The sequence below is a fragment of the Nanorana parkeri genome, unplaced genomic scaffold, assembly GCF_000935625.1.
Source record: "Nanorana parkeri isolate BGI_ZX_2015 unplaced genomic scaffold, ASM93562v1 scaffold162, whole genome shotgun sequence".
Classification (NCBI taxonomy): domain Eukaryota; kingdom Metazoa; phylum Chordata; class Amphibia; order Anura; family Dicroglossidae; genus Nanorana; species Nanorana parkeri.
In genome coordinates, this window is record NW_017306430.1 from 920196 (window position 1) to 937100 (window position 16905).

Genomic DNA, 16905 nt, shown 5'->3' on the forward strand with positions numbered 1-16905 from the left:
GTAGGGTTATCTTACAACCTGCTTTTACACACAGGGTTTTAAACCAAAATAAACATATGTTCCAATATGTAATCACTAAGAGCAAGCCTAAAACCATTTATTAAAAATGAAACCACTTCATTTTATCAGAGGAATAATTTACAGAAATCGAAGTGCAGGACTCCTCATGCTATATGTATCAATACTTTTACTGATAATCTTTATACATTGAGTGAAGTGTTCAGCTTTTCTACTGAGAAAAAGTGGCTTAGGGCTCATACTTATAAGGTGTTTAAATACAAGTTGAAACAGAGTCCCGGCGGCAAAAGTCACCGGGAGTCTGTTTAAACAGCCCCGATGCTGGCGACGTACACTGTACGTCGTCAGTCACGAAGGGGATAATGTATTTATGTATTCGTTTTTCAACACAAATTTATGCAGGCACTTTAGTAAGAATTTGTGTGTATACACATGGACTCTTACATTTTAAACATTGACACCCATATGTATGAACCCTTATTGAATTAGTGACATATTTCTAAAAAAAAAATCATCAGTTTTAGATAAATAATTCCTCTATTACATCAGTCTAAGTTCATGCAGCAGGTGAGGGAGTAGTCAATGAATGTTGATTATAACACCATGCAAAATATAGGCCACTAGTCTGTAATATTTGGCATTGGAGGTCTGCCATCAACAACCTCACTGGTTTTTAGGTACAGTATGTGTAATTAGAGGACTTTGTTTTGTTAGGGGAGAAGGTTATTTTTTGTTTGGTTTAAATAACCCATACTTAAAGTGTATGTTTTTTGTTTTGTGTAGGGAATAGTTAAGACCCATGTCATTTTCTTTTTATGTATCCCATCAGGAAGCTATCCTTTTGCTTCCTGTCCTAGAGAAGTAAAAGAAGACCTCTCAAAATTGAAGGGATATACCATCTTAGACAGCTGTCACCATACTAGGTTTACTTATCACAGAAAACAGATTGCCACTAGTAGGACATCAAAAAGGTTAAGTGGAAAACATACAATCATAACAATAATATTACTGTAAATATTATTTATTAATTTAGAACCATAAATATTCATCACAAATGTATCCACATATACCCCCCTCCCCCAAAGAAACAATTGCACAACCACCATCCCGCCTTCTTAAAAACAATATGATGGCTCGAAAGGGTTTATTCTGATGAAATGAATTATATTTACAGTATATTTATTGTTATGATTGTATGTTTTTCCACTTAACCTTTTTGATGTCCTACTGGTGGGAATCTGTTTTGGCCTTATTAGGGCACAAAGGTTTTAATTGGAAAACTATTTAAGGGATAAGATTTCACATATTATTGTGAGTTACTTTAGGATATTACTATATATTGTGTTGATAAATCCACCCCTTCTTTGGGTTTCCCCTGTGTTTGTGCTAGTTTACCCATTAGTGGATTTCACTCACCTCCTGTTCCTGTGCCAAGTTATTTTTTTATTTTATTTCTTATCACTTTCTACTGAAGACAATGGTCACTAGGGTCAGTGGTGAGGGTGAGGCAGGACATCAGTAAAAACTATACAGAAATTCTAATCTTTCCACATTTAACCATAACTAAAAAGATTTGGCTTTATTTACACTTTAAAACCCAGTGAAAAAAAAGTTATGAAGTTGTATATTATCATGTATACATTGAGCTATAAAATATAGAATTCTGGTATTTTTATTATGTAAGTAATGTGGTTTTCTTACCATATTAGGGCATTTTTTTTATTGTAATATATTGTTTTGGGCTTGTTGCGATAATCAGAACAGATCACAATGTAGCAGCATGTATGATTTCATGTTTCTACAAAACCACAGAATTAAGCATTATCATAAATCAAATATATTATGGTACTAAGATGAGGTTTCTCCTACTATAAGTGGCTTTTGTTGTGTCAAACCTCTGAAAAGGTTTTCCCTGGGTGGTAGCTTATGACTAAGGGCAACATTTAGAGGAAGCCAGGGTTAGAATTTTGTCTTGACTGCAGGTCAGACACAATTAACCTTTACTGCAAGGTTATATTAAAAACAAATGGGAATGCAGTTCTTGGAAGATGTGAACACAGTAAGACAAACAATTGATGGCAATTCATGAACAGTGTTCAAAGGGTAAGCAACAAATGTGTAAATTTAGTCTTTATAGATAAAATATTGCTTCCCAATTTCTATAGCCTCTATGTATGAGCTGTTAAAACACAAAGAATGCAAAAATGATCAATAATAATGATCAAATAAATAAAAACTATTAATGTTTGCTTTGGTGACAATAGACATTTTTGCAATTCTGTTTTGGAGATATGTTATTGCTAATTGGTTTACAAATATACAGTTACAACAGTTCAAGTTTTGAAACCATATATTTAAATCTATACTTTTCTGTATTTCCTGCTGTTCAACTTCAGTTGTAAAAAAAATTATTTAATTTAACAATAGCTCAGCAAGCTGTGCTTGAAAAATAGGAGTATTCAAAACAATTATTTATGGCTTTAGAGCCTACATAGAAGAAAATGTTCATGTGCATTGTATAGAAGACAATCAACTATTCTGCTAGAGCATATCTAATCACATGAAAGATTTTTAGAAAATGTGCTGTCCATTTCCTAAGGTGAATCTGTGAACCTTACTGCCACTCTCCCCTGGTTTTACATACTCATATTTCTCCTGCTCCCCCATCATTAGTAAGTGAAACATCAGCAGCTTCCAACAGACAGGTATTTAGCTTTACAATAAATGAAAGTGGTAACAGTACAACCGCTGTGTAATTTTCACTGCCTAGCAATGTGTAGTTATGAAGATAACAGCCAGTGCCATAACGACTTATGATGTGGCCCCATAGCAAAACCATTATCGGGGAATGGGTAATCTTACCCCTCTCTTCTCGATCCCTAATTTAATTCCCTGTATCCTATGTAGTATCCTAATGTGCTTGCCAAAGGCTATTACTACCTGCATAAATTATTGTTTAGCCAGGCAGCACTGGATCCCCTGCTTGTGACAGGTTTACTTTAAACTAAAAGTCAAACCTCACCTGGGCCAGCTATCCATACTAGTGAAATGTGGACAGACTTTCATGCTTACACTCGTTTTGATTTAATTGTATTGTGCATTGGGAAGGTTATGCATAACTATTGTCTAATTTTTTGATAGATGTGCTTTTTGGGGAATGGGTATCCAGTCATTTCTTTATGCCAGTGTATGTATAAGTATAAAAGAAGTATTTTATACTTTACACATGAGTGCATTGATTGTCTTCTCTTTATTCATGTATACTTGTTAGTATTGGTAAACGCATGCCATGTATAGTCTAGTGAATTGTTAAAGCATAGCTCCAGCTAAAACGTTTTTGCTTGGTTTTGGATACAGTGTGAAAAGGACAAAATTTCTGTCCAGTTTTCAATGCTGCGTGTGCTGCAGCACATCACATTGAACTACACTGTATTCTAACAAGACAGTTCTGTAAAGTATATAATTACCATAACAAATGTTACTGGAAGCCCTTACAAAAATTAATTCTTGTAATATATATGGGAGGGGCAGTGATAAAAGTCCCTCATAACAGGCAGCATGGTGCCATGATGTCTGGCTCTTAGGTTGACTAGATTCTAAATGGGCACAGAAATAGTCTGCGGAATAAATGTTAAGCAGAAATATTTTATACACAGAAGGAAATGCAGACTCATTGGACTAAATATTGGATTCCACCATTTGGATTATGATGGTAAATATCCTCTGAAGGTACTATAATTTATCTGTGCTTTGTCAGTGTTTTTACTACTAGTAAGCCGATAAATAAGTGAAACACTATCAATAAGTGACATCTAGATTCTGTAACATATAGTTACATAGTTAGTCAGGTTGAAAAAAGACACATGTCCATCGAGTTCAACCTAATATGGAAAACATACTTCATAATGCTGACTTCTCTTCAGTATTTACATAAAATAATGATAACATCCATTCTTCAAAGTCTAATGTTCACTGTCTACACTTTTCCCTACCTGCCTTGTGAGACTTAAAGAAGTCCCCACACTCAAGTTTAAGGAGATGCAGGGATGACTTGGAATGAATTGAAGAACAGCTTTAAAGTGACACTAAACTCAGGACTTAAATCCTAAAATGCATTCAAGTACCTTAACTATTAACAAAAATGGAGCTTATTTGTGCATCACTTGGCTGTAGATGCTCAAATCATCCCTAAATTGGCCCTTCCTTCTGGAGGGTGGTTTCTTTTGTTCCCAATGGTCCCTGTGTGTGTTGTGGGAACAAAAGTAGTCACCCTCCAAAAGGAAGGACAGTGTCCGCATGAATTCAGGAATGCTTTGAGGATCTAAAGCCTAGTGATACACAAATAAGATATGTTAATAGTTTATATACTTGAGCGCATTTTTAAGATTAGATCCTGTTTAGTGTCACTTAAAATTTTGTTTTAATTTTGTTTGATGTGTATCAGGTAAACCATGAAAGGAAGAAACATTTCCCTATTGGTACATAGGCTGCAATAAAAAAAAAACAACTGAGTGAGTGAGGAAGATTTTATTGCTTCCTGTGTCCCTGTAAGGTATATTTCAATTTACATCCTGTCCAGGTATAAGAAAAAGGATGAAATTATCTGCTATGGGGACACAGACAAATTTTTAAATCTGATATAGGCTTCCTAACTTTATTCAAAGCAAACAAAAAGTAGGACTGAAGCTGGACTTTTAGCAGGTATATTAATGAAGCAGAGGCATTAAAATTAGTGTGGTTGTTGCACAACCCTCACCCCACCTTGTACCCCCAAAAACCTGTTAGTGGAATTATACTTCAAAAGCATTTAAACTGTTTGGTGTAACTCTCCTGTAAAGATCCAGCTGTATCCTCATTTTGGGATATCCTCATTTTGGGATATCTCATCAATAAGGCTAATTATTAACTTTTCAATAGACATATAATTAACATGTATATAGACAATGTGCACATCAGTGTGTGTATGGATTTGTGTTCTGTATACTGTATGTGAAGGCCTGTTTTTTTTTTTACATATACTTTTTTATTTGAAGAGACCTTGTCACCAACTTTTATTTACATGTAATGTGCCCTTAAACTTACTGGCAAATTTGACCAGCTCACAACCTCCCTCCTTGTATGTCATAGTACTCTCCTTTTCTGGGAGTGTCTAATTTATGAATTTGATGACCTGGCATCTCCACTCCTCCTCTCACCTCCCAATATAAGTTTTATGTAGCAGTCAGGGGAGGAGTGAAGTGAAATACTATAGGGCAGGGGTAGTGAATTAAAATCCAAGGAAGTTCGGCAAGCAAAATTTGAATTCAGCCGAGGTCCGAATCGCGGTCTGGACAGAACAGCCACTCAATCTGTTTCTGGACTGCGAAAAGCTATTTAGGCTGAATTGTTTTCCCCAGACACAGTGCTGATGCATTGATCCCGTGTGTCCCCTTACATTATTTTTCCCCATCAGAGTGCCTATTTCCATTGTCTTCCCCCTCGACATTGTTTGTCCCCATCAGAGTGGCCCCTTACATTGTTTTTCCCCATCAGGGTGCCCCTTTAGAGAGCCTCTTGCCATTGTTTTCCACATCAGAGTGCCCCTTTACATTATTCTTCCCCATCAGAGTGCCCCTCTACATTGTTTGTCCCCATCATAGTGGCTCTTTACATTGTTTGTCCCCATCAGAATGGCCCCTTACATTATTTGTCCCCATCAGGGTGCTCCTTTACATTGTTTGTCCCCATCAGAGTGCCCCCTTACATTGTTTTCCCCATCAAAATCTCTCCTTACATTGTTTTCCCCATCAGATTGCCCCTTTACATTGTTTGTCCCCATCAGAGTGCCCCTTTACATTGTTTGTCCCCATCAGAGTGCTCCTTTACATTGTTTGTCCCCATCAGAGTGCTCCTTTACATTGTTTGTGCCCCTTTACATTGTTTGTTCCCATCAGAGTTCTCCTTACATTGTTTTCCCCCATCAAAGTGCCCCTTTACATTGTTTGTCCCCATCAGGGTGTCCCTTTACATTGTTTTTCTCCATCAAAGTGCCCCCCTACATTGTTTGTCCCCATCAGCATGCCCCCTTGCATTGCTTATCTCCATCAGAGTGTCCCCTTACATTGTTTTCCCCATCAAAATGTCTCCTTACATTGTTTTTCCCCCATGAAAGTGCTCCTTTACATTGTTTGTCCCCATCAGATGCCGCAGAGTGTCCCCATCAGAGTGCCCCCTTACACTAGCTGTCCCCATCAGTGCCCCCTCACGCTAGCTGTCCCCATCAGAGTGCCCACTTACACTGACTATCCCTACCAGAGTGCCCCCTTACACTGGCTGTCCCCGTATGAGTGCCCCCTTACACTTGCTGTCCCCATCGGGGGGCCCCTTACACTGGCTGTCCCCATCAAAGTGCCCCCTTACTCTGGCTGTCCAAGAGGCAAAGCTGGGAGGAGCTGCAGGCAGAGCAGGGAGCCTAGAAGGAGAGCCACGATGCGGAGTTGGGAGGAGTTGAGGGCAGAGTTGGAAGGGGCCAAGAAGCTGGGAAGCGGAGGCGGCTATGGGCAGCTGAAGAGGATGGATACTGTTCCGTCCTTTTCAGTGCTCAGTGGGACACTGAATGGCATTGGTGACCACAGTCCGGATGGACCAGCCGCTCAGTCCATATCCGAACCATGGTCCGCCATTTGCAGACCCCTGCCCTGCTATAGAGTGTCTCTTGAGTGACAACTCTGAGTCTGCTTGGGCTGCTGACATCACACCCAAGATGGCCACACACAGCAGAACCCTCACGCCTTTTGAATGTCTACACAAGGGAGGCTTTTACAGGTAAATAGCATACTTAAACTAAGTTATTTGTACATATAGAAGGCAGCCGAACTAATAACCAAGCCGCAGTGAACTGAGCCGAACGGCATCTGGCTATTCACTTCGGCTCAGTACGGCTGATTTCAGCCATACATCGTCGACCTTTGGCTGGCTTCAGTCAGCCGAACATGCTTTACATGTTCGGCTGAGCCAAAGTGCAGAAACCGTTCGACTAATCTGATCCAACATCTGGATCTGCGGAGCCAAAGCTCTGGCAGTTCACTTACTACCGTTCGCCCCGATTCTCATAGGGACCGAACGGCAGTGAGTGAATAGCTTGGCTATTCTGCTCGCTACCTCCGAGGTAGCGAGCAGAATAGAAAAATTTAAACAAAAGACATTTTTTTTAAATGATTTAAATAAATTTAAAGAAAACATTTAAAAAGTGGAGAAAATGAGAAAAAAAATTTAAAGAAAAAAAAACCAGCGTGGGGTCCCCCTCCAAAATCATACCAGACCCTTTAGGTTTGGTAAGGATTTTAAGGAGGAACCTCACCCCCCAAAATAGGGGAAAAAGTGGGGTCCCCCCTAAAATTCCCAACCAGACCCTTGATCCGAGCCCAGGCTTAGCACTTGAAAAGCACCTTGTTCATGTGCCGATGGGGACAAGGGCCTCTTCCCCACAAGCCCAGGGGCGTTGCTTGTGCGGGTGCGGGAAGGGGGGCTTATTCACATCAGGGTAATATTAAAGGGGCACCCAAATGTGCCCCCCCTTGTGAATGAGTAAGGGGTACTTGTACCCCTACCCATTCACTAAACAGTTCAATTAGAATTCAAAACAAGAGGACAGACAAGTCCTTTATAAGAAAAAAAAATCCCAAAAATTGATCCACTTAAGTAATCCAGGGTCAATCACGACGTCCAGCGTTGTCCACAATGACTACGACTCCGCAAAATAAAAAAATAAAAATAATAAATACATAGAAAATCATTTTTAAAAACCTGACGCCCGTTGACTCGTCCGCATGCAACAAACTCCCGCCGCAGAATGACATTCTGACAGATGCCGGCAAAATATAAACAACTATGTACATTTGTCTGGCACTTGACAGTCTGACCACAGGAACCGGACAAATCAAAACAAATGGGCAGAGCCAGCCATGACATCACGGCTGGCTCCGCCCAGCTCTTGTCATTTAATGACAGCCCAGTGTCCTTGAAGACGCTGGGCTGTCATTGAGACAGCAACTGGGCAGAGCCAGCCATTATATCACGGTTGGCTCCGTCCAGCTGTTTTCATTTGCGGGGAGAACGGTCGGCTTTGGCTGACCTTTCTCCCTACTTCAGCTGTCACTATGGCTCAGCATATGCGTACGGCTCGGCTGAGCCGCTCGACTGCCATCGGCTGTCGTTTGTGGCTGTACGGACTAATGTAAAAAGCCTGTACAGCAATGTGAATAGCCCTGTACGGGCTATTGGGAATAGCATATACAGCAACCCTTTGGTTCGACTGAATCCTTCGGTTCAGCAGGTAAGTGAATAACCCTCTTAGTCTCATGGGAATATTGTAATTGAAATGAATGGTATGGTGACAGGGTTCCTTTAAGTTTAGATCTTTTACTTTTTGTGCATACATCACATATTGACTTATGCATTATGTATTTATCAGCAGCTCAACTAGTGATTGTAAGACATATACATAATTAATTGCTGGAATTCTAAATTGCCCTTGTCCGGTGAAGAAGCTATTTTGTTTAGGTTGTCTGCAATCTCTATCTTCCTGATTCAAAGTGACATCCTAAACTGTTACAAACCACACACTTCACAGCAAAGTGGGTGCCATTAAGAAAAAAAATCTGTTAATAAACCATGAAATGAAGCTTTCAGTTTGGTGTTTTGCTCTTTTTTTTCTCCAAAAGAAAGTCATCCTCCCCAGTGGGTTCTCTGTTTCATCTCTCACACACTTACAGCCAGAGCACAGGTAGAGAGCTGCAGCCAAAGCGAGAAATGACTGATGAGCCTGAGTGTTTTCCTGATAGGCATCTTGTCAGTGTCTCTTTTCAAAGGGCCTTTTGATATGCTTCACATACCTACACGATAGCAATTAAAAGGCAAAAGCCGTAAAATATGCTTGATATGGCAATGCGTGCTGCAGGTTATGTCTCCTCTCTTTCAATTTTTTTCACGGAGGTTAAAGTAAGCCCATGCAGGAGTTTTAAAAAAATAAAAAGGCAAAAGAATGCGAGTCTTTAAAAAAAAAAAGCGTAAACTAAGAGGTCCCCAAGGAGGCCCTTGCCTCATTACTCTCGTAAATCTGTAATATAATAGCGCCCTTGCAGGATGAGTCGATAAAGCTGAAGTTCTCATTTTCCTGTGTTCTGTATTAGAATATGATGATGAAAGAAGTTGTTGATCTTGCTAATCTCTTTATAAAAGAAAGCTCACACGGCAGACTGTGTATGTCCCTGTGTTGGAACCAAATCCCTCTGTCCCTGTTGCCTCCTAAGCTGTCCTGCTTTTTCAGTCCAGTGTATAGATCTATACAAATAAATGTACTGCTTAATGATCAGTTCCTGACTCTATGCCTAACTGTGACTTAACCCCTAACATAACAAATTACTAAGTTACTAAGGCTAAATTTCCTCTCAACCAATACGTACCTTGTGTCAAAAGTATGAGCTAGCAAAGATACTAGATCAAATAGCAGCACTACAAACTAATCCTGAAAGATATCCCTCTGTCCCATCTTGGGGGTATATGCATTTTCTAAGCACTAAAATAACTCAGAAGAAGCAGAGACGTGAACAATACTATTCTGACATTTAGCCAAATGGATGGAGAAGAGCTTCTTCCACAGGGATTTCTTGGAGTCCAACAAATGATTGCAGAGTGCAGTGCTAAAAAAGAGAACACTGCTTCTCAAACTGAGCATGTAAATTTCTGATTTGGGAATATCTTGCAGATATCATTAGCTCTCTTAATGAGCTTGTAATCTTTTTACCTACATGTAGGTTACTTCAGTTTGTGATTAGAGTTGCAGATACCCAATTATGTACTTCTGACTTCCAGGCAATTTGAAACAGAAGGGAGCAGTGAAACGTAGCACTATCCGTTTCTGTTCTGTAAAACCTACTATTGCAATGCTTTATGCTTTATATTAAGGAAGTATTTTATTTATTTATTATTGGTATATATATGTGTGACTATTATTCGTATATATATAAAGTATGACTTTTGTGTTGCATATGCCTGTAGGCTGTGATATTTGGTAAAGAAAGGGGTAGCTGAATCAGTATTTGCTAAATCATACAGGGTCCTGAGGAAGACAAGTTCTGACCCTGTTTATCTTACGTCCTCACTGCTGCTGTAAAAGCATCATCATTATTTTTTTGTATGATAGAGGAGGATTCCTTTCTTAAAGCAGACCTTTACCCATATCTTTAAAATAAAAACAAACACACCTTTAGAAATGTTTAGTAATGACAATCTACAAACACATACATCTAGATGAATTGCCTTTGTATTCTTTGCACACCTTATTTTTCCCAGTCTTCTGGCAGTGCCCATGTTTACTAAGAGTAGATTACTAGCTCTCATTTTACTTCCTTGATTTCTGGCACATGTGACTAGACATGTGACTAGGACATGTGACCATACACGTCATCCCAGGGGAGGAAAATGCCTTTCCCTGACATCTCGTGAGATTACAGATGACATTTTCCAGCAATGCTCTGCTGATGACAAGGCAATCGCAGTGTGCATTGATTTGGCAAACTGAAGTCATTTTGCCCTTTCAAAGCAGGAAGTGAATGCTCTGCAAGTGTAAGTATTCCAAAACCACAGCATTTCACACCTGACATTTATATGTTATTATTAATCATACATAGTGGAATTTAGTATGCATTAGTGGAATTTAACCAGCTTGTGAAGTAGCATGTTTGTATATGGTAGGTGATAACATATTTGGGCCCTGGTTTACAGGGGCCCAGTGGTTGCTGAGTGCATGTTTAACCCTTGTGCTCCTTTTTTCTCCTCCTTAGATTTTGTTGACGGCAGCATCCATTACATGGCTCTTTTCATCTCAGTGACTGTGTGCAGCATCATTCTGGTTGTGATCTTAATATTCTGCTACTTCAGGTAAAAACAACCTTATCATGTGAAGCCATGCACAGAGAATTCAGTGTTTGGTATATGTTCAGATTCTTTAAACATCAAGTTGAAGATGTTTAACTCTTTTTTGTTGTTGTCGCTGATGGAAAGTAATGGAAAATTGCACTTGCTTGCCAAGTACCATCAGATCAGAAAACTTGTTTCTTGTGTCTATGAGTAGACATATGCAGAGAGCTGATGGTCGCTCTCTGCATTTGTTCTCCTTAGCTTGTTCTTAAGGGCATCTGCTGACTGCATAAACATGCATACTTACCCTAAATGTGCATGTTTACATTATGCTTTCTTTATAGAGCAATCTATGCTAGTCAGAATTTTTTACTCATGTGTCATGTTTTTTGGGTGTATATAGAAATATTGCTAATCTTTTATCAGTTTCCTAAAACTTTTTGCAAACGATGTTTAGACATCATCAGCAGTTTAAAACTTTGATGCACAACTTGACCTTACGTAGAACTGTGGACAGGCCATGGACATTTAAAACTCAACTCCAGCTTTCCACTTCAGTGCTTCCAACACAGAAGCCCCCACCAACTGTATATTATGATTTTTTTCTAACTAATTACCAGTAACAGATGTATTTAGGCCAGTTGTGTGAGGTTATAGGTCCTCTTCTATGTTAGATCTTCTTCAGCAGTAGGTGATTGTCAGTGATAAAAAATGCCTGTAGCTGCATACACTTTGGAACAATTCATCTTTAAATTTGACACCAGAAAGTACTTTCTGTTTCATCAGCTCCACCTGCTCTTCCAAATCAGCAGAAGCAAGGCCAACTTTGGAATCCCTATGTAAATATGGAGTTGGTACACAGGAAGAAAGGAGAGAGAAATGTTCTGGGACCTGTCTTAAAGGACTTCAATTCTTCTATTGTGAACTTGATGAATTGCTCCATAATGTCTGCAGCTAACTAGGTTGTGAGGGCTTGATTTAAAGCTTGTTGACTACTTTTTTAGAATATGTAAATATTTGAAGATCTGCGGCCTGACCACAGCACTACTCTAACCATATGTTCTTATGCCTTCGGCACCTTTTGCACAGCTGCTTCAATCGGGTTTTTTTTTAGGCGGGCCCATTTGGATGCCCAATGCAAGTCTATGTTGCCTCCGTCCGGGTCTGGTAAAATGAATGGAACAGTGTTCCATTGTGCAGTGCCAGATTGGGGGTAATCTGATGTAAATGGACACATGTCCGATTAATCCGATCCACCATAAACTGCCCGATAATTGCAGTTTTTTCCATCGCAAAATAAAGGGAAAAAACTGTACAGACACAGATGTCTCAGCGGTGATATCCGCTCCGTACTGCTATGATCAGGAAAGGGGCCCTGCACAAGCACGTGCACATACTCCTTATCAGCCCGTGTGAAAGGGGCCTTATAGATGTCAACCTTTGTCTGAGTAGAGTGCCCATATGTCTCTGAATATTTATGATGTGATGTGGCAAACTTCAGCATTAGTAGAAGCAACTGTATTGTATAGGTCCTGGTATGTGTTACTGATCGTTTCTGAATATTAGAGGTGCTCATTGTCTCCATGAGTCTACAGACTTTTGGCAGCCTTTCATATCCCTTCATAGACAGACAGAAGAAAAAAACCATCTTCTGCTGGTGGTTTTCTTAGTATCAATGACAGTTGCAGGGGATAAAAATAATAGTTGGACTTGGAATCTGCAAATTGATTCCTCAGGAGTAGATTTTTTGCCAACAGTTGTTTTTAGTGAGAGATCTACCAGTAAATGGCATTACGTCAGAAGGAATGCTGCAGGAAGCACATATGGACAGAATGAATCAAGCAGAAGCAGGGAGATTACTGGTACAAAGTCCTCCCCAGCAAGGAGAAAAATGAGCTGCACAGTAGCGACATCACCACATCTCATTTCATACTCTTGTGAAGCTAGCAATCAGAGACAGAATGCCTTAGATGATCTCATACAGCAGATACACATGTATTGTGCTGAAGACACAGGGAATGCACTGCTATTATTTGGAAGGAATTCAAGGCAAAAGGTAGATTTTTCCCAATACTGCTCAGGTATAATTAATGTTTCTGTTCCCATAAGATAATAAATCCTAACTTTTTAAGTTCAGGTCCACTTTATTCAATTTATAAGAAATGTCAGAGACAAAATTCTTCAGTTAAAGTTTTATGGTAGATTGACGTGCACATTTGTTAACAGCTCATTCCAAATATTCTTATATCATTCATCTGGAAAGAATACTGTGTGTTATCCATGAATTTTGTTGTTGGTCTTACAGAAACATAATTAATATAATTGTATGTAATCACACTGCAGACTTACAGACAGTTTTGCACTCACAGGTATAAAAGACAAGAAGCCAGACCCCGTTACAGCATTGGACTAGAACAGGATGAAACATATATTCCTTCAGGAGAATCCCTAAAAGATCTAATTGAACAATCTCAAAGCTCTGGAAGTGGTTCGGGGCTCCCTCTGCTGGTAAGAAAGTGGTAGCACTTATTTACATTCACATTCATTATTGTCACTAAAACATTTTCATTAAAGCAAAATTAATAGAATAATGCAGAATGCCAAATTTTAAATATTCTTATTTCTTACGTTCCGAGTGCCATTTTAATTAAGGAATTAGACCATTTTTATATTGATGTTTTACATGGTTTTGATGATTCCTATAGACATATTTTCAGATGTATGTGTTATGGTGCATTGAGAGTAAAATGCATTGTTTTGCTGTATGGCTGTGCATTGGGGGCTCATTAGAAATGAATGAGGGAGCCCCCGAAACATGCACAGTGCATGTGTCCAATGTGTGTCAATATGGATTATGACACACACACACATAGCTTTGAATGTGTGGGGTGATTGAAATCTGTGCCCAGGGGCTGATTGACAAGTTACTGTATTTTGTCAATTGTTATAAGTGTAAAAGAACATCTTAAAGAACATTAACAGGGTTATTCACAAAAAGGTGAAGAGTTTGGAGAAGGCAGGAGAAGTGAACAATCTCGGCCAAAATAGCTGATTTGGAAAAATTCTCCAATTCAGCTCACTTTCCAGTTCAGCTATGTTGTCCTAGATTGTTCACTTCTCCTGCCTTCTCCAAACTCTTCACCCTTTTGTGAATTACCCTGTAAAAGTCAGTTTCAATAAGGGTTTCAAGGATAATAAAACCATAAAGTAGCCATGGCTGTATTGCAAACGTCTGTGCGACCGTGGATATTAGATATCTACATTTCTGCTATATTAGTATTGCACCATAGTGATCAATGTCCATATCAGCATCAATACTCCAAAGACAAAACTGTTCTGTTTGTATGGCTGCTCCTGAAAATCTTCTTAATATGCAGCAGCAGTACCATTGATTAGTGCTTATTTTAAATGAAAGAACAGCAGAGAATTGATCTAGGATGCAAATGTAATTAAACAATACATAGCATTGCACTGATTACTGACACATGAATTTTCTTTAAAAATGGTTCTTTAACTAGAATTCTTCCCACAACATAAATATAATTAAAGCTGAAAGCATCATTCCTCATTTTTGGTGGAATGAGGCTTTAAAGCTTCAACAAGCAGTAAAGGATATTAAATTCCATTGTTTCCTATGGAGAACACACTAGAAGGCAGGTGACACCAGTACTCCCATTATGACATTTATCAATAATTCTAAAATAACTGCATGTATGCACAGTTGGGCCTATTAGCTTCTATGAGGCAGAGAAACAGATTGACTCCTATCCATCTACCACCCACATAGAAGTATGTAAGGCCGAAGTGCACATGCGCAGACATTGGGCAAATGATGTAAACAATGCTGCTGGCCTCAATATGCGGTCTAGGCAAGTATACATCTTTGGGGAGGAAGGGTACAAAATACAATTATATAACACAGTTCACAAAGACCTCAACAGAGGGATCTAAAGTTATTCTTTAAGGAGAACTATGGGCCTATGGCTTTTCCCCATAGTTCTCCTAAGGGTAACGGGAGGACACAAACTAGCGTCCTCCCGTCACCCTAAGCTAAGCTGCAGCTTGTGGTATACTGAGACGCCGCAGCTGAAACGGATCCTGACAATTATGTCTGGATCCGCCCAGCTGCGTGAGTGACAGCTGGATCTACCTATCTAGATGCAGAGCCAGCTGTACTGCCCCCTCCCCCGTCCGTTCCGCCAGTCAGCGCTGGAGGATGGGAAAGGGGTGGGCGGATCCAGTCACTCCCCTGTCACGGTGCTCTGCTGTGATAGGATCGAGAAGTGAGCGAGCGCCGGTATGTGTTCGCTCACTTCCCGATCTACTGAGCCGACCTGTGACAGTTTCATTGTCACAGGTCGGCTAGAACTATGAGGATGAGTGAAAATCACCCACCTCATAGTTCTCCTTTAAGATAGTAGTTTGTCAGTTAGTACATTGTAGTCAGATAGTACCTGGTGGGGTTCTTGTTAAACAGTGTTGTGCACCCAGCTTGAATACTGCCACACATTTTGAAAAAAGTTGAATTCTAACACTTATTCCTGTAAAAATAATCATACATTTTTCCTAATTCAAAGCATATGAAAATAGTGAAAAGGGCAGTGTCAATTGCAATGCATTATTAAATCATTTTCCACATTAAAACTTCTGATAAAGTAAGCCCATACATGTGGGTGGCAGTAAATGAACCAAGATCTCCCTAGCTAAAAGCCTTCGTCTGTGTTTCTCCAAATGACAGCATATTTTATTTTACAGTGGCGGACTGCACAGCACCATGGTAACATTTCTTGGTACTCTTGGGAGGAAATAGAAATGGGGCATGCAGTAAAATAAATCTCCACTGATATTTTTTAAATTCCCTGATATTTATTCTGGAATAGTCATATTAATAGTGGGTGGTCATTTGCTTTTGTAAGTAATATGCTATTGCTTTTGGTCTCATTCGTAGGTGCAAAGGACCATAGCAAAACAGATTCAAATGGTGAAACAGATTGGCAAAGGGCGGTACGGGGAAGTATGGATGGGCAAGTGGCGAGGAGAGAAGGTCGCAGTCAAAGTTTTCTTTACCACCGAGGAAGCAAGTTGGTTTAGAGAGACAGAAATTTATCAAACCGTGCTCATGAGACATGAAAACATTTTAGGTAAGTTACAATTTAATGAAGTTTTACTGTAAAGTATCAGCTTTATTTAGAAAGGCAAGGCACATAACCAAAGGGTTATCTTCTAACAGAGGTGGGAAGTGGAATATGGAGTAACAAGTACCAAGTGTTATCAGATTGGCATAATGCAAAACAGTGGTTGTTTTGTGATAGGTGCTGTGTATTTGATCTTTGGTGATGGGGCGCAGTAATCGATCTTCTATTTTAATAAGACCAAGGTTATTCCCAATGGGTACATATGCAGGACCAAAGACAAATTAAAAGGTTAAGTGAGCCTCCAAACCTCGTGACTCCTAACCTTAAAGGGTCAGTCCACCCACATTGATATTTCAGTTTTTAGTAGATGCTGAAGAATTTAACCACCTGAAAATTTCTTATGTATCTTAGGGATTCTATTGATGAAATCTGTGCACACCTGCTCATTTGCAGAGATATTGGGTCTGCACACCTGCTGTGGCCATTATGAAGGGGTCTCTCATAACCTAAAGGTGAGGTCAGAATTGGACAAGAGCAAAGTCAAGGTGTATTGCACGAAGATCTCACATAGGCATGGCTCATCAGGCTCCACCTGCACCCATGTCTTAAAACTTAACATAACCTCTAAGTTAACCTCTAGTGCTTAACCTTCTCTTGACACAAAGCCCTTAAGATTAGCTGGACCTTAACGTAACCCTAAAAAATAACCTTACAGTTGATACCCTAAAACCTAACCATAATCCTTTACTCTTGACCCCTAACCTTGAACAAACCCCTAATATTAATTCCTAACACTAAATGAATGTGCTGCAATCTGTTCTTACCTTCTCCTTGCAGAGGCATTGGGGGGGGG

General features: G+C 39.6%; 1 protein-coding gene across 1 annotated transcript in view; it reads left to right on the forward strand.

The window, feature by feature from the left end:
- The window catches only part of BMPR1B (bone morphogenetic protein receptor type 1B), a 100543-nt gene that overhangs the window by 60899 nt on the left and 22739 nt on the right, over positions 1 to 16905 (forward strand). Inside the window, exons 5-7 of the mRNA XM_018554496.1 lie at positions 10842 to 10938; positions 13287 to 13425; positions 15866 to 16058. Coding sequence (XP_018409998.1) covers positions 10842 to 10938; positions 13287 to 13425; positions 15866 to 16058 — 429 coding nt within the window. The remainder of the gene's footprint in view (positions 1 to 10841; positions 10939 to 13286; positions 13426 to 15865; positions 16059 to 16905) is intronic.